At 34.5% G+C, this 22,638-nt stretch overlaps 1 protein-coding gene and 1 pseudogene across 2 annotated transcripts; both read left to right on the top strand.

Annotated features, from left to right (window-relative positions):
• The first annotated feature begins 1,451 nt into the window (after positions 1–1,451).
• LOC127811667 (endo-1,3;1,4-beta-D-glucanase-like) lies at positions 1,452–22,200 on the top strand. 2 transcript variants are annotated; one of them, XM_052351748.1, is made up of 8 exons: positions 1,452–1,511; positions 17,588–17,894; positions 18,511–18,532; positions 19,915–20,041; positions 20,368–20,458; positions 20,574–20,663; positions 21,318–21,418; positions 21,840–22,200. In XM_052351748.1, exons 2-8 carry the CDS (start codon positions 17,747–17,749, stop codon positions 21,978–21,980), a joined length of 720 nt encoding a protein of 239 aa, XP_052207708.1. In that variant the 5' UTR covers positions 1,452–1,511; positions 17,588–17,746; the 3' UTR covers positions 21,981–22,200. The 2 variants fall into 2 exon arrangements, with proteins under 2 accessions (XP_052207708.1, XP_052207709.1); XM_052351749.1 differs by lacking the exon at positions 1,452–1,511 and adding an exon at positions 17,467–17,587 and having other exon boundaries at positions 17,745–17,894.
• Positions 1,659–5,756, top strand: LOC127811668 (endo-1,3;1,4-beta-D-glucanase-like; annotated as a pseudogene).
• Positions 22,201–22,638: the final 438 nt, after the last annotated feature.

Below are 22,638 nucleotides of genomic sequence, written 5' to 3'. Positions count from 1 at the left end.
AGTTACACACGCATTTGAGGTGCATAAAGACAACACCACCATCATTTTCTTCCTTATTCCGAGCGCCGAGGACTTCTTGCTTTCCTCGTGCTGGTGGCGACGACCATCTTCCTTGATGGTAGCTACTAGGGCTTCGAAAACCCACAACAACCCAATCGGACATTATAGAGGTCTTCCCTGAAACGTTTACAGGGAAGACCACATCACAAAGGAGGCTCTAGAAGCATTGTTGGAATAGGCGAAATACCTTTACTTTTGAAGATTTTGCCTTATCACTTTAGAAGTAGAGGTTTTATAATGGTCGTCTCTGCCTCATCGCCATCTCTGTAATGACCACAACAACTTGTTTGCAATGAAGACCTCATCATCACAATCGGATTTGTCATCATAGGGAAGACAAATCGATCGACAACGACATAAACCCATAAGGTCGTGATCGATTGGGCCATCACAACGGCCATTGGTGACGTGCAATTCCCAAGCCTCTGACTATCAGATTTGTCGCCCATGCAAATGTTGTAAATGTGTAAAAGAAGAAAGGCACGTGAGGGGAGAACAACGAGGCGTTGATGGCGGCAAACAGGGATGGAGGCTTTGATGATGTCGATTGCGGCTGCGTCGAAGCCGAACAACAATGGAGGTAGCAACGACATTGTAATATCCTGTATCGAGTGATAGGAAGAACTGAAACAACTTAGCCTGATGGGCTTACACAAACTTCCCAGTGGATTGTCCATCCTTGAGCTGCCCCAACTCAAGCATGTTTAACCCGGGAGTTATTTGTCTACATTCAGCCCAAAAGATATTAAACTGGTATTGTTTCATTCCTTACTTATCCTCGATATATACCACCCTTCTCTGGACTCTTGGGATATTACAGACGTTAATTGCAACAACAACGACATTGCGAAGAGAAAGATGGGTTTTGTTTGCACTGACACATGGCAACATTTCATTGATTTTCATTACACAATCAACTTCTCACATGGCAATATCTCATTGTTCAATATCTAATGATAAAATAATTTTATATAATTTTTCAACTTCTAATAATAAAATTTTATCAGTTGAACAACAACATTATATATATATATATTATATTAATATAAAATTTTGATAAATAATTATATATAATTTATCAATATTTAATAATAAAATTACAATAACATAATTATTATATATAATTTATTAACATATATATATTACATTAATATAAATAAAATTTTATCTAAACTCACATAAAATTTTAAAATTCGACGAGAAGAAAAAATTTAAACAAAAGCGGTTGCCGTGTGTAAATTGGATTCATGGCTTTCTATACTATTTCTTTCCCTTTCTTTCTCGCTCTTATCTTCCGATTTCCGACCACTCACCACAATTACGAATCACGAACAGATTCATGGCTTTCTATACTATTTCTTTCCCTTTCTTCGTTGCTCTTATCTTCCGATTTCCGACCACTCACCACAATTACGAATCACGAACAGATCCGCATCTGCATTCCAATCGAGGTCTCTCTCTCGCGTTCTATATATATATATATATATATTCTAAGTTTCGGAAGCGTAAACGGATCTATATCTCATCGAAGACCAGTCTTCATCGGGTCCTATTATCATCTGCTAGTTACTCGCTAAGTGTTTTTGTTGATCGAAGCCATGTAAGGACCTCAGTGTTGCAGCAATCCGCCGACTCTCAGCTCAAGCAGCGGAGGCGGCCATGTGGAGGAGCTCGGAGGCCTCAAAAGCTACTTCTCAGGCTCCCTCGACTCCAAGCGCGCCATCCTTCTGGTTTCTGATGTCTGTGGTACTTATCCTGTTGATCTTTGGGGAGTGCATTCGAGTTTTATTTGGTTTATTATTTTGACATTCAAATAATGTTATTGCTTGATCTCCTACTGCACAGCTCTGTGTGTTTTATCTGTGTGATACTGATATCATGGAATTGGATAAGATATAGCTGCTGCATAGTTTCACTGCAATTTTATGTTACTCACAGAAACTCTTAACTGGAGGTATGCTTGTGAAATAAACAGCAACAGCACTTTGTTAATTATGCTGAACTCCAGATTGGTTTCTGTTAATTATCGTGACACATGCTTGGAACCAGGATTTGATGAAGGAAAACAAACCTTACCTATGCCTGTTTACTCTTTTTTATGGATAACCAAACCAGAAAATGAAGTTTCCGGGGAATATCTAGCATTTTGTTATCATTTTTATTAACGCCAACAAAAATAAATACAACTTCTTTTTCCTTATTATGCATCCCTTTTCTTCTTGTCCATCTTGTTTCCTCTTCTTCTTCTTCTTCTTCTTCTTCTTCTTCCATGTCTACTGTTAAATTTTCACCTGTCCCTGCCCTGGCATAAAGAATCATGCTGATCAGTGATCTTCTTCTTATGAATCAACTGGTATGTCTAATTTATGCTTATGACATGATTATGCAGGATATGAAGCTCCAAAATTCAGGTGCCGTTGATTCTCCTCTCTTCTGATCCTGCTACTGGATCACGCTTGGCAGCTACAGCTGTCTGAAATACTTCTCTTTTATCAGAACTGATCCAGTTTCTTTATTGTTACTATCTTCTGGTGGGCTAGTTTCCTATCTGATTAAGCAATAGCTTCACTGTTGTGCTGCCTCATATAGTCTCAGAAGCTGTCATGGAACTGTTTGCTAGATGTTGCTTTTTTTTCAATCCTAACAGAGAATACCAACTTTTGCTAGTAGATTGAAGGACTTGATAGAATTCAAGCTGCATAACTAGACGTGAAGGCAGGCTAAAAAAAAGTTGAAATCACAGTCATGTGAGGGCGGACCAACATTTAAATGTCCAATCCATCTAAAAATTTTCTTAGCTTCTTCCGTATAGCCATTAAAATTTTAAATATGATTTTTTTTTTCCTTTCCTAAGCTTAAATCACAGTAATATGATTTTTTTTTTAAAAAGCTTGGTAGCTCAATTTTAATTTTTTTTTTCCATTATCATGCCATATTTTTGTTCCTTTCGTTTGAATTATTTTGTGGATTTGCCTTTTTTTTTCCTTGTTTTATAGACCTTAACAACTATCTAGCTGGAAATATTATTGATATTAATTATTCATGATCCTCTATCTTTGTTCTTACCAAGATTAAATAATAATATTGTTGATTTCTTATATATATATATATATATATAGAGAGAGAGAGAGAGAGAGAGTGTGTTTGAGAAACTACCTCTAACCTCTACAATAGCTTTGGGAGCTTAAGGAGCTATTTAGAACTGGAAAACAGTCCCAGTTTTTAAGAAAATTACTCCACAGAAAATGGAAAACTAGAACTTTTGTTCAGATACAAAAAATTTCTAAAATTTCTAAATGAAAAATGAAGATTAGAAAACACGCTTTTCTAAAATTGAATTAAACTTGGAAAACTTCAAAAGAGAGTTTTTTAAGTTTTCCTTATTAATTTGGAAATTTGGAAAACGCAATTTTCCAAAAATTTTCCATAAATGTTCATCTCTTTCTCTAAATCAAGTTACACAACTTACACTAAAGAAATTAAAATATCTCTCCTTGTTTTGAGTATATGTTCTAATTTTTCTAGGTTCTAAATTAGTTTCTGTATTTCTAAAATTTGAATGCATTTTCAAAATTTTGTATTATTGAAAATGGAAACTAGAGATTTTATAGAAACTGGAAATTATTTTCCACAACTAAACAGCCCCTAAGATGTTCCAAATAGCCCACCACAAAAAAAGGGGTTCTTTCCTTTTTCGTCTATCGCTTCTGGGGAAGGCCAACTCGTGTCATTTTGGTGACTACGCGTGGAATACTTGTTCAGGTGGTTGCTGTGTCCTTACTACTACTGTTGCCACTTTCTTGCATGTATATGCACCCGTTTCTCGAAACTAATACTCTTGCTAACCAATCTACAGGAAATTTGCTGACAAAGTGGCAGCTTGTGGATTCTATGTAGTAGTTCCTGACTTCTTTTTCGGAGAGCCCTTAAATCTTGAGCATCCTGTGAAGCCTATTCCTGTTTGGCTAAAAGACCATGGAACGGTCAGTTATCATCCTGAGATGCTATTCATTTCAGACCTAGAGTCCAGTAACCACTTCATTAAACCAGGCTTTGTTGCAATGCTTTCCTTGGAACACAATTTTCTGCTCCTGCAAATTTTTTTATCCAATATACTGCAAATATTGGTGTTCTTGGCTATCTCATCACATTGTTATCGTTTAAACTCGTTTTTGACCTTCATGATCTGTTTTTGTCCCCTTCTGACCTAGGTTAAGATTGAGAAGCTTCTTCATTGTTTTAGAAATATAGTTTTAATCAGAAGTAGTGCTAAAACCTAATTTTCTGAAATACTGTTATTTTCTGACAGGACAAAGGATTTGAAGATGCAAAACTAGTACTTGAAGCTATCAAAATTAAAGGTATATCCTGCATTGGAGCTGCAGGCTTCTGTTGGGGAGGTAAGATAGATTCTGGAAAAATTTGGCACAATTAGATGGTTTCTATTATGTCTCGTGTATGCAACTAGATTTGAGTATGACAAATTTTCAGTTGTGTATATACATTACCTATTCGGTAGTTGGCTAAGGTCAAACTTAATTACTTAAAATCTTACCAGCCAAGGTTGTTGTGGAACTAGCGAAGCATGATTATATTCAAGCTGCTGTGCTGTTACATCCTGTATTTGTTACATTTGAAGATATCCAGGGTAAGTATTCGCCATCATCTGAGCTGAAATTATTTTCCTCATTTGACTATTTGTTGGTTTAGATTTAGAGTGTAGGTTACTTGTTGTCGTCATTGGAGGTGGGAGTAGTGGTAGAGTAGTTTGTTATATTGTTTTCTTTTATCTATATTAACAGTTAGTATAATTTTCAGCTGTTAAGGTTCCAACATCGATATTGGGAGCTGAGATTGACGAAATGTCACCGCCAGAACTGTTGAACAAATTCGATTCTGCCTTAAATGAGAAACCTGAGGTAGGAAATCTTTCCAGAAATCAATGCCAAACATAATAAAAATATGTAGATGCTGCATGTTTTTTCCCATTTCCCAGTTGTCTTATCCTGCAAAAATTATTGCAGTCGTGAACCCTTCTACTAGTTATGTGTGTATATTTAAGAATTTAGCATTTATCATTCCAAAATTTCTGTCCTTGTTCAGCAAAAAAATAAAATAAGCAAAAAAGTTGCACAATTGACAGCTATCTTTGAATTTCCATATGTTAAAGCCTGACCGATTTCACAGAATCGAAGCCAACCTGCTTCCTTGATGATAATTATCCACATTATAGTGACACTGGTCAACGAGGGTTTTTCTTGCTGAAACTCCAGCTCATGTTTCGAATTTTTTCCTCTTGAAGTGGTTATTATGCTCATTGTATGTGACCTAATCAGTTGACAACTTTGTGGTCTCTATTCCTTACAGGTTGATGGATTTGTGAAGATATTTCCGGGGGTTGCACACGGCTGGACTGTGAGATACGAGGACGGAGATGAACATGCTGTGAAGAGTGCAGAGGAGGCCCGTAACGATGCGCTCGATTGGTTTGGCAAGTATCTTAAGTGAGCAAAATATTATTGTCTGGAGATGGGAAGAGCGGCAGATGAAGTATTCTAGGTTATTCAGACTTCTTTCACAACTCGATGGCTGTGCAATAACTTCTTGTTCAATATAATAGTGATGGTTTTATGATGAAATTTGAAAATGTAATGCACTCTTCTAGAATTAAGATGAGTTTAGATATTTTTATCAAATTTCTAAAAAGGTCCGCAGATTATTGTAAGTATTAATCTTAGTATTATGGTAGGGTGATTAAAATAGAGAAATGTTTTTGACATTTTATAAACTTTTAAATTTATCTAGAATGTAAGTTTCCTTAGATAGTTATAAACTAATTTTGTTTTATGGTATGAAATGTTGAATAGTAAATCATTTACAAGTGTATCGTAATAAAGTTAAATGTGAAGTCATCCAAGAAATAACAGGATTAGAAATGATCTATCGTATAAAGTTTTAGAACTCTTTTTAAAAATAAAATATGTGAAATATAATTAAAATAATTTAATCGTCTAATAAAAAAGCCAATAAATACTCTCATCCCAAGTAGATAATGGATAGAATAGAAGGAATTTATAGGAAGAGGGTTAGTGGAAGATTAAAGAAACTTAGTGAAAAACGATTAGGAACAACATGAATTATATATAATAAACTTACAAAATTTATAATCTTAAATAGAGATAATTGATAAACTAAAATTTATATAATCGATCATATTTGAGGTAACGAGTTACCCAAAACTACCTTGAACAGCCACAATAATCCTCCGATAAATAACTTAGAATATATTATTGTGACTACTGACTAGATTGGTAGTTGGATCCTTGTTTTTGAGATTCTAGGAAGGATCCGCTTGCAGCTAATACTCAAGATATTAAGTGGTCCTCTTCCATGGCTCTAAGCTCCAAACAAATATAATACTAAAGCAGTTGTTCTAAAACCTTGAAAAATATTTAATGCAGATGATATGGCTTTAGCATTTTATGAAAGATGTGATTTGGGGGGTTTTAAAGGCTAATTTCAAGGGAATCAAGCTGACGATTCAAAATCACCAGCTATGCTGGTGAGGTCCATACTTTTTCGGGCAAATTTTTTCAACGCTGTTTGGGGGGATTTTATTTATTTCTATCTAATTTTGATACTGTAATGAAATCTCAATCTTGCCTTTTTTAATAAGATTTGGGTTTTAGACTTTTGACATATTTTTAATTTTCTAATTATTGTAGTTTATAAATACTATGTTTATTGGTTGTTTTAGAAGATTGATTTCAGATTTCTAGTAAATTTTCTATTGATTTCAGATTTCAAATTTCTAATAATATTAAAGCAGCTGTTCTAAAACCTTGAAAAATATCCCATGAGATCCACATGACCTGTAAAAGCCTTTTAATAATTCTAGCAAGTCCTCACTCTTATTATACTTGCTCAAAAGTGCCTTTTGGTGGAAGCACTATCAGTTCGATAAAACTTGTAAATAAAAAAAATATAGGAGTTTTTTTTGTAAATATAATTTTTAATATTAAAAATTAATATATAAAATATAAATTTTATATTATATATTATAATATAAAAAGAATTCCTATATTTTTATATTATATAATATAAGAGAATTTTTTTCAACTCTTAACATTTGTGTGGAAGGAAATGCATTTCTTAATATTATAAATAAGTCTTGAAATATTTTTGAAATTATAGAAATGGTTTAAAAATATTTTTTTTTATATATTCTAGGTGTTTTAATACATGAAACATTTCGAAAACGTTAAAATGACACTCCGAGACAATAATAAAATAAAATAAATTCTTAAAATTATTGTCATTGCGCGATCTCTCGCCGCTCGTGTTCTCGATTTTGACAGATAAGGTAAATCGCAGGTAAAGACTTTGCCTCACTGCATAAGGTAAGAAATTGAACCCATGACTTACTAGTACAAATTCTAATTTATCACAACTCAACTACTTAACTTGTGTCTTGAGAGCAAATAAAATAAATTCTTGTACAATGCATAAGCAACTCATAGTAAAGCATGGAAGGGACTAACCATTCAATTGATGCCATCAACTTTGTTTATATTTTTTCTTTCATAAAAAAGGATAGAAAATAAGCCAAGCAATCAAGCAAGGGAGATGACTAAATCAGAGGGGGAGGGGAAAGGGGGTGACAATGGCTCTTACACTCTTTCGCCTGTAGTATAGCACTCATGATCATCTGTGTGATCAACACAACACCAGCAATCCTTGCCTATGGGTACACCTATACCTATTAGTATACCTTTATGCATTCTCGCACTCTTACATGAAGTTTTGTAGCACTCTCCAATTGCGACATTGCTTTCGAGGTACCCATCATCGTTTCTATTATTCTCATAACTTGCAAATGAGGAGGAGGAGGAGTCATGAAAGAGCAAACTGCAAATGGCAATGAAATGCACTAAACGCATGGTGGTTGCCATTGATATCGAGGCTTAATTTGGTATGGCTTTTTCGTTTTGGAAATAGGGTTCTTATAGGCGAAGTAAAGGCCTAATGGATTTCTTCTTGGAGTGTGTAAATTTGGTAGTGGTTAAGTGTGGTTGGAAGTTGCAATGAATATTTCATTTTTTCCAAAGTGGTAAATACCTAAATATTGCATCCGTTTATAATCCCAAGGAAAAAAAGTATTTTTTATAAGAAATAGAATTCTCGTTGAATTTCAAGAGAAAAAATGCTACTTTTCGTTCGAATTGGAATTCCGATTTTCACGATTACCAAAGAAAGAGGAGTCAAAGTAGAAATATTTTTCAATGTTAAACAACAACTTATGTCATTTTAAGTTATCATTCTTTAATTGAATTCAACATAGAACTTGGTAATCCCTTCGTTAAATCAACCTATGCTGCAATAAGATTTTTTAAGATTCAACTTGTAACTTATACAAGATTTTCTTAGAATTTTTCTCCAATAAATTTATTATTGAACACACTTAATTTGTATTTGTTGCATTATTATGATGATTTATGCTTGAATTGATGATGTTTTTAAAATGTTGTTGAATGTTTAAAAATTGCACAATTAAGCACAAGGGACCAAAAGCATTGAATTGATACCATAAACTTCTACTTTTCCATTGATAAAACGATTGAAAATAACACCAGCAAGCAAGTCAGAGATGACTAAGCAGTCATGGCATGACAATTTCTTTTACATTCTTCACGAGATGAAAAGTACCGCATAGGTCCATCACTTACACAACACCAACACTCTTTAGGAGTTGTCTTACTTTCACAATAAACTTTGGTGCAACATGGAGGAGAATCGATGTGCCCATCACCATTATCATCATCCCTGGTGCCACATTCATGGCTAGCAGATGAAGAAGACAAGCCCAGCAAGAGCAAGAGCAAACTGAAGATGACAATCAAATGCGCGGAGCCCATACTGATAGTGGTTGCCAACGATATCTTGTCTAGGCTTTGGTATGCTTTCTTTCTTTCAACCACAAAGCTTTTATAAGCAAAGTAAATTTAGTAACGGTCTAAATGCCAGCACTCAACGGGTAATTATAACGTTATTTACACCTCAAATGTGGAAATTAACATTTTCATCGTTCAACCACCACCCAACGAATACTTTTATTTCAAGTTTCAAAAATGTTCAAATTAAGTAATACTATTTTATACATCATCATAATTTTAAGATTTAATTTTATATATCACTCTAAAATTTTACTCAAATTACATCAGCTACTGTGTATTTTTATAAATATCCCTAACCTCCGCTACTATGAACATACCTAGCAAATTAACTATTTTACCCCCTTAAGGAACATGCCTTCTGTTTCTCTTGCTGGGGCTCCATTTTCATTTTCGAACCCGCTTTCATATTATTGTTCTCATTGACTTCTCACCACCGATATAACGATCAAATTTAGATTCTATACATACATATTTATTTAGATAACGTTTGTTAAAATAAGTAAGATAAGTTTGTATTAAAATCATATTGAAATATTTTTCAGACCAAGATAAGGTTGAGAAACCTTCTAAATTTTTTATTAAATTGCTTATTAAAATTTTTAGAATGTATTAAGAGGCATATAAGTCTTTTTTTTCTTACCTATAAGTCCCAAATAAATTTATCTAGAAGGATGGGAGATGAATTTATTTGAACAACTTCAGATAAGAAGTCATGTGATTTTTTTTCAGTAAGTTATCAGATAAATTTAACGAATATAATAAAAATTACTTTTATTTAAAATACTTTTTTTAACCCACGTCTTGATTAATAAACACTACATTATTATATACAATTGTATTATTATTAAAGTAAACTAATTGGATTGTTAATATATTAACATTGTGTCACTGCAAGTGAAGTTTAAAAATTAATGTATTCTCCTTCCCAAAGCAAAGGTCAGCCTTTTGTTTTCTTTTTCTGCCAACGGCTAAAAGCTCCCATTGCCATATCTTCAAGCCTTCAAAGTTCACAAGATGCAAACTGCAGTAGACACGAGACTGAAGTGACACCATTATATTTAGAGATGGCAAAATGAGCTCGGTCCGAGACCAGGCTAGGGCCAGCATTTTGCTAGCCCATTTAAGGTCGGGCCGATTTGGCCCGGCCAGCTTGGCCTGGCGGGCCAAATGGTGGCGGACCGGGCTGGCCCACTAATTGGCCACAAACCCCCCCCCCTCAGCCTTGCCTCTCACCCACGCCCTCGCTCTCTGTCGCCCTCGCCCTAGCCCTAGCCCGCGCCCCTCGCCCTCGCCCTCGCCCCTCGCCCTCGCCCTCGCTCACGCCGCCTGCCTCTGTTGCCTAGCTAAAGCCTAAAGGTAAGTTAAGTTTTGTGTTAATTATTTGCTTAGCTAAAGCCTAAAGTTTTGTGTTAATTATTTGCCTAGCTAAAGCCTAAAGAAGGAAATAGGTAAACGGAAGTGGGCCACGTAGTCAAAGTGGGCTAAATGGCCAAAAATGGTATCAAACAAAAAAAAAAAAATTAGGGCGGGCCCGGGGGCCCGTGTAGGGCCGGGCTAGGGCAAGTAATCTGCTGGCCCGTTTTTAAGCCGGTCGATTTGACCCGGCCTGCAAGCCACTTGGTGACGGGCCGGGCCGGCCCGTTTACCATCTCTAATTACATTGTAATATACCTCCAATAAAAAGAGATTTTTAAAAATATTATCATCTTCATAACATTCTAACAAAATACTATACTTTTCAAATTATTTAATAAATTATTATATTTTTTCTAACTTAACATACTATGTTAGAATGCAAGTTTTCTAAAGAGTCAAATTCGTTATTCAGAGTCACGTGGTATGTTGTATCTCACTACTACTAGTAGTGAGTTTGAAAAAACTTAAAAACTAGCTTAAATATCAAAGAAAACATATAAAAAGATGCTATATAAGGGTAAAAATTTGGGTAAATTGAACTCATTATTAGGAATAGTGTAATGTCCCATTTTTTTTTCCAAACGTGCATTAACATGGAATTTTGGGGATATTTATTTTTTTTTAACATACACTTAATGTAAATTAAATCCTGACAATCACAATCTACTATTTCAATGTATCAACTTAAAGGAATGAGTTAAAACTAGTAATAACATTACATCAACACAAGTAAAATCGAAACCTCGATAATACATAATTGTATTTCTTTTATTCACAATATAGAATTCGTACCATCGATATTTAACATGACATCATCAAAATAATATACTTACAGCTGAACAATTCGTACATAATAAAATATCTATAAAAGATCTAATATGTAACTATCAACAACATCTCGAAAGCCTTCTTTCCTTTGTCGTTGTTGATTTCACTTGGAATGTTTGAACATTCCAGGGACATAATCCAAATAAGATGATGAATTATCTAAGCGAGAGTTCAAAAATATTATCATGAATATATGTAAAATCATGAAACAAAACCAACATATCTCAACATGTTTCAGCCTAAGAGAATCCCACACAACACTTAACTCTAACTGAAAAAAATACAATCTCTCTAAAAACAACACAACCATATCAACACATTGGCATAACACAATCCTATTTAAGATGGACAATCTCAACACATGAACCTGGGTATCACCCTTATATCATGTTAGGCATTACGCTCTCACTCAAAAGTATTCGCATTACGCTCCCACTCAAAAGTATTTTGGATCTTAACACAACCCTGACCACAAGAGGATTAGCACTATCCCCATAATCAACGTCCACCTAGGCAATAACGTTATTTCTCAAAGGAACCTAGGGTGGTATCCACTCTCAGCCTCGCCACTTGAACCAACATCTGGGATGGTGTCCACTCTCAACCCTGCCACTTGAGTACCATAGGGTGAAGTCCGTCTCAACTCCGTCTCAAGTGGGTCACATAACTTTAATCCTTGGTACGTATTCTGAGTGCTATCACTCAAGAGCCACAACACATGTTGACAACCCACATCCCATATGGACAACACATAAACATGTTAATGCCGTAACAGATAACACGTATCATTTAAAATCAAGATTTCAATGCGTGAATTTATAACGTATGAAATTTAATGCACGGGTATAAAATAATTTGGGATGAACCTCCCGCATGAAACCAATCGATTGCAGGTCAAATCATTTGTATAAACAAATCAAATATAGGGTCGAACCACCCAAATAAACCAAGTTGAAGTAAAAACTCTCACAATAAAATCAAGTTTTCGGTAGAACCACTCATCTCGAATGTAACTCAGAATGCCTCAACTAACATGCCTTTTCTCGATTTTCGTGTCAATACTCAAGTAATTGTACTAATGCTCAACTTCGACCCTTAACAATCCCTAGACATCATATTCATTCAAAAGAATATCAATATTTATTTTTCCCATAATTTCTCCTCATTTTCTCCTTATTTTTTCTCAAAATTTCTAAAATAAATACCTTCTAAATTATTTTTCTAAATTTTTTCACATTAATTCATAAAATAATATTCCTAAATTTTTGAAATTTTTTTAGATTTTTTTCCTATTTTTCCTCTATTTTCCATAATTTCTTTTTTCCTCAAAAAATATAAAATAAATAATTTCTCCAATATTTTCCAAAATTTTCCTCCACCAAAATCCACAAAATAATTTTTCAATTTTTTCCATAATTTTTTGATTATTTTTGGAATTTTCTTCCATTTTTTTTTCTTTTCCACTTACCTTTTCACGCGCCTACCTATCGCATGCGCCTCACGTGCCCGAGCAGTCGTCTTCTCCAACCAACCTTCTTACCACCGATAGCTGGTTCGACCTCCGATCTTCGATTTTTCTTCTCCCCCAAGCTTCTCTTGATATTTTGACCACGATGGCACGCATTGTGTAACACCCCTATTTTTCGGACGTGTTATAACTTGGACAATTCTGGGATAATAATTTTTTTTTCCAAACTAATGCTAAATCATATCGTTCCTCACATCCATCCCAAAATTTCTATACATCTATCTCGAAAGAGAATCATCATAACATTAAATGCAAAAATTAGAATCGAACCTTAACTTTAGCATTAACCAATAATAAGGTTATACATCATCGTTCTTCAAAACGTTCAGAATTTAAAGTAGCAGAACTTAAATACATAGGCTACATAACATACAGTCAATACATCATGTACTTTGCTAAGTGTCATTTCATGTCCCATTCATTCTCGTTTTTGCTACAATCTCCATCTAGAACGTTTAAATATTTCAAAGGCAAAACCCACGTTAGATGCTGAATTATCTAAGTAAGGATACATCATTTAATGCACATGTATGAATGCAATGCACATTTCATCATTACTCTATATTTGGGTCGACTGCATCCAACTGTTACTCACCATTTTTACAGTCTCCCTATCAGACCGAGGTGTATGGGTGCACCCTTGGCAAAGCAACAACACCAGTCCCTAATCCCAAACCCATGCGACGTATGACCAAAAATCCCATCCTGCTCATATGCATACTTCATCATCCAAAAATGTAAATGCACTCTACGTTATGCATAACATACCAAGACATGACAACATAATAAACCATTTACATTAAATTGGGTCTAAGGTAGAACCACTTGCCTCAAACGTATCTCATAACACCTTGAATCATGTGCCAGACATCTAACGTATTCAATTCAAAACCTCAACATTTCCTGACCATCATATTTATTCAAGAATATCAATATTCTATTTTTCCTAAATTTTCTCATAACTTCCCTCTATTTCTTTCTATTTTTTCTCAATAAATCCAAACTAAATATTTTTCTATAACAATTCATGAAATAACTATCCTGATTTTCTAGAATTTTCTGAAAAATTTTACTCACCTTAACTTAGCCTCTTAGGCCTCCTTAGAATGAGTGTTATGACCTCGAAACGCGCCCCCAGACAATTTCCTGCCCTAAGGCATGCTCTTCTAGCCCCAGATTAATTTCTATAATTTTCTGAGACTTTTTCCCTATTTTTCTTTGTCCATTTTCTTTTCTTTTTTCTTTTTATTTTTCTTCTTTCTTTTTCTCATTCTTCTCCCCCCCCCCCCCCCCCCCATCCTCTCCTTCTTCCTGCATGCACGCACTATTACCGCCATGCGTGCCAGTCGCCGATCGCCTCCACTAGCTGCCACTACAATTAGGGCCACCGCCGGTCGCCGTCACTCGCCCCAACAGCCACCGCCGCTCCACTGCTTGCTCTACAATTGCTTGCTACCCGCGACCATGGCCACCACCACACCCAACTCTCTCTCTCTCTCTCAATCTCCTCTTGTTGCATCTCAATCGGCCAAACTTCTGCCAATTTACAAGCACCTCTTACGCTTGAGCTCTAAGATATATATGTATATTATACATCACATAATCACACAATCCCTCAAATGTTCCTACCCTACCTACTCGATATCTCTTCCAGATTTTCTCCTTAAATCATGCCGCCCATTCCCTTCAAATCTTGTGCAAATCTCGGCCATGAAAATGGCCTTACACGCGCGTGCGCGCACAACTATGTATATATATATATAACACTATATATTATCCCAAAATAATGAGAAAATTACATATTTAAATCTCTATTTCACTTGGACAATTCCATAATTACAATTACAACCTCAAACACCGAATTAATTTGCATTACGATATCGAAAATCCAAAATTAATAACACATGGCTTACTCGATAAAAACGATTTCACTTCTGCGCCTTCACGGGACCTTTGTTTCGTCCTGAAACCATTTCAAGGTTGATTCTTACGCAAAATCAAAGCCCTTTTAGGATTCTCTTGACTTTCTGGGAGTCCTATATGATGATTCGATTTTCCAGTCTCAATCGAAGTTGTATCGAAAACTGTCTCGATTTCGATTTCTTTTAATACTATAAATCCTATCTTGGAACTCTCATCAAGACCATATCATTTTCCTTAAATATCTATGTTCCAGGGCATTCCCTGCAGTCGATTCGGTACTGATAACTGTAAGAAATTATACTTAAGGCCTTGATTTTTTGATGATTTCATCTATGGTCCAAGTTAAAATTACTCTTGAGCCCTTTAGAAAATTTGAAATATTACACATTAGAGCCGAAAAAGCCACCGAAAAAGGCCTTAATTAGCCATTTAAAGATCTGGTTCCAACCACTACGCGATTTTTTGTCCAATACCCAAAACTCACTCAAACTGACATCAAACTTTCTCAAATGCTTCAGAATTTATCCTTACACTCTATGGAACAAAAACCCCTTAACCATTTCTCTCGAATCACTCTCAAACTCGAGCAATTTGTGAGTAAAGTTTTGGCCAAAACCTTCATTATTTATAGGCAAACCCTAGTCGTTCTTCGACCAATCAAGGCCATTGCGTCTCCCACAAGCTTCCTAAGACGATAGAGACCATGCCCTGGCGAGATCAGGTTGTCTCATCGCCAGATTTTGGCCCATGCTTGGCGGCCGATCAATTATGCCTTGATGCAGGAATTCCAAAAATTACACTTTGGCCCATTTGCAAATTCCTTTTGCATTTTTACCCTTTCCTTGAAGCCCCTGGGTTATTCAATAATTCCATTAAGCCCTATAAGTTCTAAAACCTTCATCTCACCCCTGAAAATTCAGAAAAATTATCATTTCAACCTCTCTTGGTCAAAATTAATAAATCATACTTAGGCCCGAATACACGTAGAATCGTGTTTCGATCGAAATTACTTTTGTTTCTTCTCGAAACCACTTAAGAGTTGCTCTTTATACTAAATACGAACCTACTTAGGGTCCCGTTGACTTCTCAGAAGTCCCTTAAGATTATTCGATTTCTCAGACTGAATTATAGTATTATCGAAAATCGTTTCTGATATGATTACTTTCAGTGTCAAAAATCTTGCCTAGAAACGCTCGTCAATGTCATACCTTTATCTTTAGGTATCTAAGTTCTAAGATACTCCCTACAGTCAATTTGACGACTTATTTTTACTATCAAGCTAATTTTTAATATTTTAAACTCACTTAATTTACGTGACAACCCTATGCCAATATGGGGTATTACAAATAGTGTGTTTCAATAAATCGCTACAACTAGTAACAAGTTAGAAAAAACTCAAAAAATTATCTAAATATCAAGGCAAAGTGTAGGACGACGTTGTGTAGGAACAAAAATTAGCCAAATATTAAACATTATTTGTATTTGTAAACTATTGCCCAATAAAATTCATATAATCTTATCTACCTTGCATAAATAGTTTGTTGGCAAATATACAAAGAAAAGTATGAGAATTTTGAATAATTATATTTCAAATGTTGTTTTTTTGATAATATATTAATATTAGTACTCCGATATTTGGTATACATATAAAGAATATCTCTCACTTTTTAAAATTGTGCTATCTACCCATATTATTCAAAAATTATATTAGATTAGCCATTGAAATTATATTTTCATTCTATGGGTATTCTTGAAATTTTATAAATTACATAAATTTCCTAACAAATATTTCGCCAAAACAATGTCAGTGTAATTTTTTTGGTACATAGAAAAGAAAAAGAAATGTCTACACGTATACTGCTTAATAAATAAAATTTGCGTAAATATTACTTTATATTGTTTAATTATACATAATATTAATTAATATACTTTTAAATATATTAAATATTATGTGATAAATTTTATTTTTAGATCATAATTTTAACTATTTCATAAAAATACATTTTAATTAATTAAAAAATATCAAAAGCATATTTATGCCCTTAAACTTTTGCAATTTTTTTTTTTTCTTGTGAAAGCTTAAACTTTTTGTGATTTTCAAATGTGTTTCAGACCAAAGTATATTAATGCCCATGAGCTTTTTGTGGTTCTAAATGTGCCCATGAACTGTGTAAAATTACTCATTTAAATACTTAGTTAGTAAGTGATATGTACAAGGTTTAATGTGACAATTTTTTAGCGTCTCCTCAACTCTCTCTAATTACTTATTCTCTCTCTTCAGTATCTCCTGCATCTCTTTTGGTTATGTAGGTTAAACGAGTTATTGACATTCTCGAATCGATGATCACTCTGTTGTCTTGGGAGATCGAAGATGGAACTAGTCTAGGAATAACATTGCTGGTAGAAGACGTGACTAGAAGAGACATGAGACACACTAAAGAGGGAAAAGACATAGCTAGAGAAAGAAAAAAAAGAGAGAACAGGTATTAATGAAATGTTAAAAAAATGTTACGTCAACGTTTATATATATCACTTGTTTTAAATAAGTAATTTTACATAGTATGAGGACATATTTGAAATCAAAAAAATTTCAAAGACATAATAATACTTTTAACCTAACTTTAGAGACATTTAAAATCACATAAAATTTAAAATTTTACTAGAGAAAAAAATTTAAGGGCATAAATATCTTTTCGATAAAAAAAAAATAAAAAAAAAAACAAAATCGGTTGCCGTGGATTCATGGCTTTCTATACTATTTCTTTCCCTTTCTTCCTCGCTCTTATCTTCCCATTTCCGAGCCCACATTCCCATTTCTGGTTGACCACTCACCACAATTAGGAATCACGAACAGATCCGCATCTGCTTTCCAACCGAGGTCTCTCTCTCTCGTTCTATATACATATAATATATATATATCCATATATTCTAGGTTTCGGAAGCGTTTAACGGATCTGTATCTCATCGAAGACCAGTCTTCATCGGGTCCTATTATCATCTGCTTGTTAGTCGCTAAGTGTTTTTGTTGATCGAAGCCATGTCAGGGCCTCAGTGTTGCAGCAATCCGCCGACTCTCAGCTCAAGCAGCGGAGGCGGCCATGTGGAGGAGCTCGGAGGCCTCAAAAGCTACGTCTCTGGCTCCCTCGACTCCAAGCACGCCATCCTTCTGGTTTCCGATATCTTTGGTACTTATTCTGTTGATCTTTGTAGAGTGCATTCGAGTTTTATTTGGTTTATTTAATGTTATTGATTGATCTCCTACTGCACAGCTGTGTGTGTTTTATTTGTGTGATACTGATATGATGGAATTGGATAATATATGGCTGCTGCATAATTTCACTGCAATTTTATGTTACTTACAGAAACTCTTAACTGGAGTTTGGCAATTTGAATGTATGCTTGTGAAATAAACAGCAACAGCACTTTGTTAATTATTCTGATCTCCAGATAAATTTCTGTTAATTATAGTGACACATACTTGGAACCAGGATTTGATGAAGGAAAACAAACCTTACCTATGCCTGTTTACTCTTTTATGGATAACCAAACCAGAAAAAGAATTTTCCGGGGAATATCTAGCATTTTGTTATCATTTTTATCGACGCCAACAAATATAAATACAACTTCTTTTTCCTTATTATGTTTCCCTTTTCTTCTTGTCCATCTTGTTTCCTCTTCTTCTTCTTCCATGTCTACTGTTAAATTTTCACTTGTCCCTGCCCTGGCATAAAGAATCATGCTGATCTTCATCTTATGAATCAACTGATATGTCTAATTTATGCTTATGACTTGATTATGCAGGATATGAAGCTCCAAAATTGAGGTGCTGTTGATTCTCCTCTCTTCTGATCCTGCTACTTGATTCACGCTTGGCAGCTACAGCTGTCTGAAATACTTCTCTTTTATCAGAACTGATCCAGTTTCTTGATTGTTACTATCTTTCTGGTGGGCTACTTCCTATCTGATTAAGCAATAGCTTCACTGTTGTGCTGCCTCATAGTCTCAGAAGCTGTCATGGAACTGTTTGCTAGATGTTGCTTTTTTTTCAATCCTAACAGAGAATACCAACTTTTGCTAGTAGATTGAAGGACTTGATAGAATTCAAGCTGCATAACTAGACATAAAGGCAGGCTAAAAAAAAGTTGAAATCACAGTCATGTGAGGGCAGACCAACATTTAAATGTCCAATCAATCTAAAAATTTTCCTAGCTTCTTCCGTATAGCCATTAAAATTTTAAATAGGATTTTTTTTTCTTTCCTAAGCTTAAATCACAGTAATAGGATTTTTTTTTTTAAAAAGCTTAATAGCTCAATTTTAAATTTTTTTTCCATTATCATGCCATATTTTTTTTTATATATTTTTGTTTCTTTTTGTTTGAATTATTTTGTGGATTTGCCTTTTTTTTCCTTGTTTTATAGACCTTAACAACTATCTAGCTGGAAATATTATTGATATTAATTATTCATGATCCTCTTATCTTTGTTCTTACCAAGATTAAATAATAATATTGTTGATTTCTTATATATATAGAGAGAGTGTGTGTTTGAGAAACTACCTCTAACCTCTACAATAGCTTTGGGAGCTTAAGGAGCTATTTAGTTGTGGAAAACAGCCCCTGTTTTTAAGAAAATTACTCTCACAGAAAATGGAAAACTAGAACTTCTGTTCAGATACAAAAATTTTCCAAATGAAAAATGGATATTAGAAAACACGTTTTTCTAAAATTGAACTAAACTTGAAAAACTTCAAAAACGCAGTTTTCCAAAAATTTCCCCTAAATGTTCATCTCCTTCTCTAAATCAAGTTACACAACTTACACTAAAGAAATTAAAATATCTCTCCTTGTTTTGAGTATATGTTCTAATTTTTCTAATTTCTAAATTAGTTTCTGTATTTCTAAAATTTGAATGCATTTTCAAAATTTTGTATTATTGAAAATGGAAACTAGAGATTTTATAGAAACTGGAAATCATTTTCCACAACTAAACATCCCCTAAGATGTTCCAAATAGCCCACCACAAAAAAGGGGGTTGTTTCCTTTTTCCTCTATCGCTTCTGGGGAAGGCCAACTCGTGTCATTTTGGTGACTACACATGGAATACTAGTTCAGTTGGCTGCTGTGTCCATACTACTACTTTTGCCACTTTCTTGCATGTATATGCACCCATTTCTCGAAACTAATGCTCTTGCTAATCAATCTACAGGAAACTTGCTGACAAAGTGGCAGCTTGTGGATTCTATGTAGTAGTTCCTGACTTCTTCTTGGGAGACCCCTTTAATCCTGAGCATTCTGTGAAGCCTATTCATGATTGGCTAAAAGACCATGGAGCGGTCAGTTATCATCCTGAGATGCTATTCATTTCAGACCTAGAGTCCAGTGACCACTTCATTAAACCAGGCTTTGTTGCAATGCTTTCCTTGGAACACAATTTTCTGCTCCTGCAAATTTTATTATCCAATATACTGCAAATATTGGTGTTCTTGGCTATCTCATCACATTGTTATTGTTTAAACTCGTTTTTGAACTTCATGATCTGTTTTTTTCCTCTCCTGACCTAGGTTAAGATTGAGAAGCTTCTTCATAGTTTTAGAAATATAGTTTTAATCAGAAGTAGTGCTAAAACATAATTTTCTGAAATACTGTTATTTTCTGACAGGACAGAGGATTTGAAGATGCAAAACTAGTACTTGAAGCTATCAAAAGTAAAGGTATATCCTGCATTGGAGCTGCAGGCTTCTGTTGGGGAGGTAAAATTTTGTCTCGTGTATGCAACTAGATATGAGTATGACAAATTTTCAGTTGTGTATGTACATTACCTATTCGGTAGTTGGCTAAGGTTAAACTTACTTAAAATCTTACCAGCTAAGGTTGTTGTGGAACTAGCGAAGCATGATTATATTAAAGCTGCTGTGCTGTTGCATCCTTCATTTGTTACAGTTGAAGATATCCAGGGTAAGTATTCACCCTCATCTGAGCTCAAATCATTTTCGTTATTTGATGCGGTCACTAATATTCAAGATCCAGTCCAAGGCCGACCTAGACCAAACCGGAACAATAACCGGCTGGAACAGTAATGCTACAGTAGCCCCAGAACAGTAGCGCTACAGTGGAACTCCATAAGTTTTTAGGATTTTAGATTTTTAAAGATTTTTACTTCTATTCTACTTCATATGTTTTAGGATTTTAATTCTATTTCATATTTTATTAGGATTTTATTTTTATTAGAATTCTAGTTAAATTTTGTTTACAAATATTAGATGGATTTAGATTAGCCAAACACTATAAATATGCCTAGAACCTAGAGTTTGTAATCAATTTTTTTCAATACAAATTTCGGCAACCTATTTAGGTTTTCTTAGCAAAATAGTCTTATTTTTGCATTTTCTTGAAAACTAAGTTTTGGCCATTGAAGTTTGTTCTTTCAAGGGTTTATTTTGGTGTGTTTTTCTCACACTCGCACTACACACTGCATCATTATTTGACTATTTGTTGGTTTAGATTTAGAGTGTAGGTTACTTCTTGTTGTCATTGGAGGTGGGAGTAGTGGTAGAGCGGTTTGTTATATTGTTTTCTTTTATCTATATTAACAGTTTGTATAATTTTCAGCTGTTAAGGTTCCAATATCAGTATTGGGAGCTGAGATTGACAAAATGTCACCGCCAGAACTGTTGAACAAATTCGATTCTGCCTTAAATGAGAAACCTGAGGTAGGAAATCTTTCCAGAAATCAATGCCAAACATAATAAAAATATGTAGATGCTGCATGTTTTTTTCCTAGTTCCCAGTTGTCTTATCCTGCAAAAATTATTGCAGTCGTGAACCCTTCTACTAGTTATGTGTGTATATTTAAGAATTTAGCATTTATCATTCCAAGATTTCTGTCCTTGTTCAGCAAAAAAATAAAACAAGCAAAAAAAGTTTCACAATTGACAGCTATCTTTGAATTTCCATATGTTAAAGCCTGACCGATTTCACAGAATTGAAGCCAACCTGCTTCCTTGATGTTAATTATCCACATCTTGCTGAAACTCCAGCTCATGTTTCGAATTTTTTCCTCTTGAAGTGGTTATTATGCTCATTGTATGTGGCCTAATCAGTTGACAACTTTGTGGTCTCTATTCCTTACAGGTTGATGCCTTTGTGAAGATATTTCCGGGGGTTGCACACGGCTGGACTGTGAGATACGAGGACGGAGATGAACATGCTGTGAAGAGTGCAGAGGAGGCCTGTAACGATGCGCTCGATTGGTTTGGCAAGTATCTTAAGTGAAGATATCAGATTGCAAAATATTATTGTCTGGAGATGGGAAGAACGGCAGATGAAGTATTCTAGGTTATTCAGACTTCTTTCCCAACTCGATGGCTGTGCAATAACTTCTTGTTTAGATGATAAAACTTGATGGCGCTGCTAGTTCTTGAAATTTGCTAGGATAATAAAACTTCTTGTTCTCCTTGGTGGTTATTAAGTTGCAGATAATAAGTTGCATGTACTTTGAGCTCTCTAGTCTGATTGGTTTGGTTTTCACATGCTAAGTTCATAATGCATATATGTTGTTTGATAGTTCTAGGAGCTTTGTCTATAGGCTATTGGTGGTAATTGGAACACATCCCTAATAAGCGAATTATGCCATGTGTTTTTAAGCCTTTATATTGAGGGATTAAACAAATTTCAAATTCTCTCATAAGAAGCACCTCAGTGTGCATATTAATGTTTAGAATCTAGATGGCATTGTTTTAGTGAATAAGACAAAATAAGGCATAATATTAAGCTTGAGGTATTGAGGACAATTGGAATTCAAAAGATTTAAGTTGAGGGAATGGAAAATCAAATATATGAAAGGTAAGTTTAGTAGAAATATAAGCGTGATGGTTTTATAATGAAACTTGAGAATGTAATGTACTCTTCTAGAAAATGAGTTTAGATATTT

The sequence above is a fragment of the Diospyros lotus genome, chromosome 10 (assembly GCF_014633365.1).
Source record: "Diospyros lotus cultivar Yz01 chromosome 10, ASM1463336v1, whole genome shotgun sequence".
In the NCBI taxonomy this organism is placed as follows: Eukaryota; Viridiplantae; Streptophyta; class Magnoliopsida; order Ericales; family Ebenaceae; genus Diospyros; species Diospyros lotus.
Note: the sequence above shows the minus strand (reverse complement) of the source record. Positions and strands in the feature narration are given on the sequence as shown.

Excerpts from the sequence above, each read along its gene's own strand:
- LOC127811667 (XM_052351748.1), top strand. The coding sequence starts at position 17,747 with ATGTCAGGGCCTCAGTGTTGCAGCAATCCGCCGACTCTCAGCTCAAGC. Across the intron at positions 20,042-20,367 it reads GGCTAAAAGACCATGGAGCG|GACAGAGGATTTGAAGATGC; the intron begins GTCAGTTATCAT and ends ATTTTCTGACAG. Across the intron at positions 20,459-20,573 it reads TGCAGGCTTCTGTTGGGGAG|CTAAGGTTGTTGTGGAACTA; the intron begins GTAAAATTTTGT and ends AAATCTTACCAG.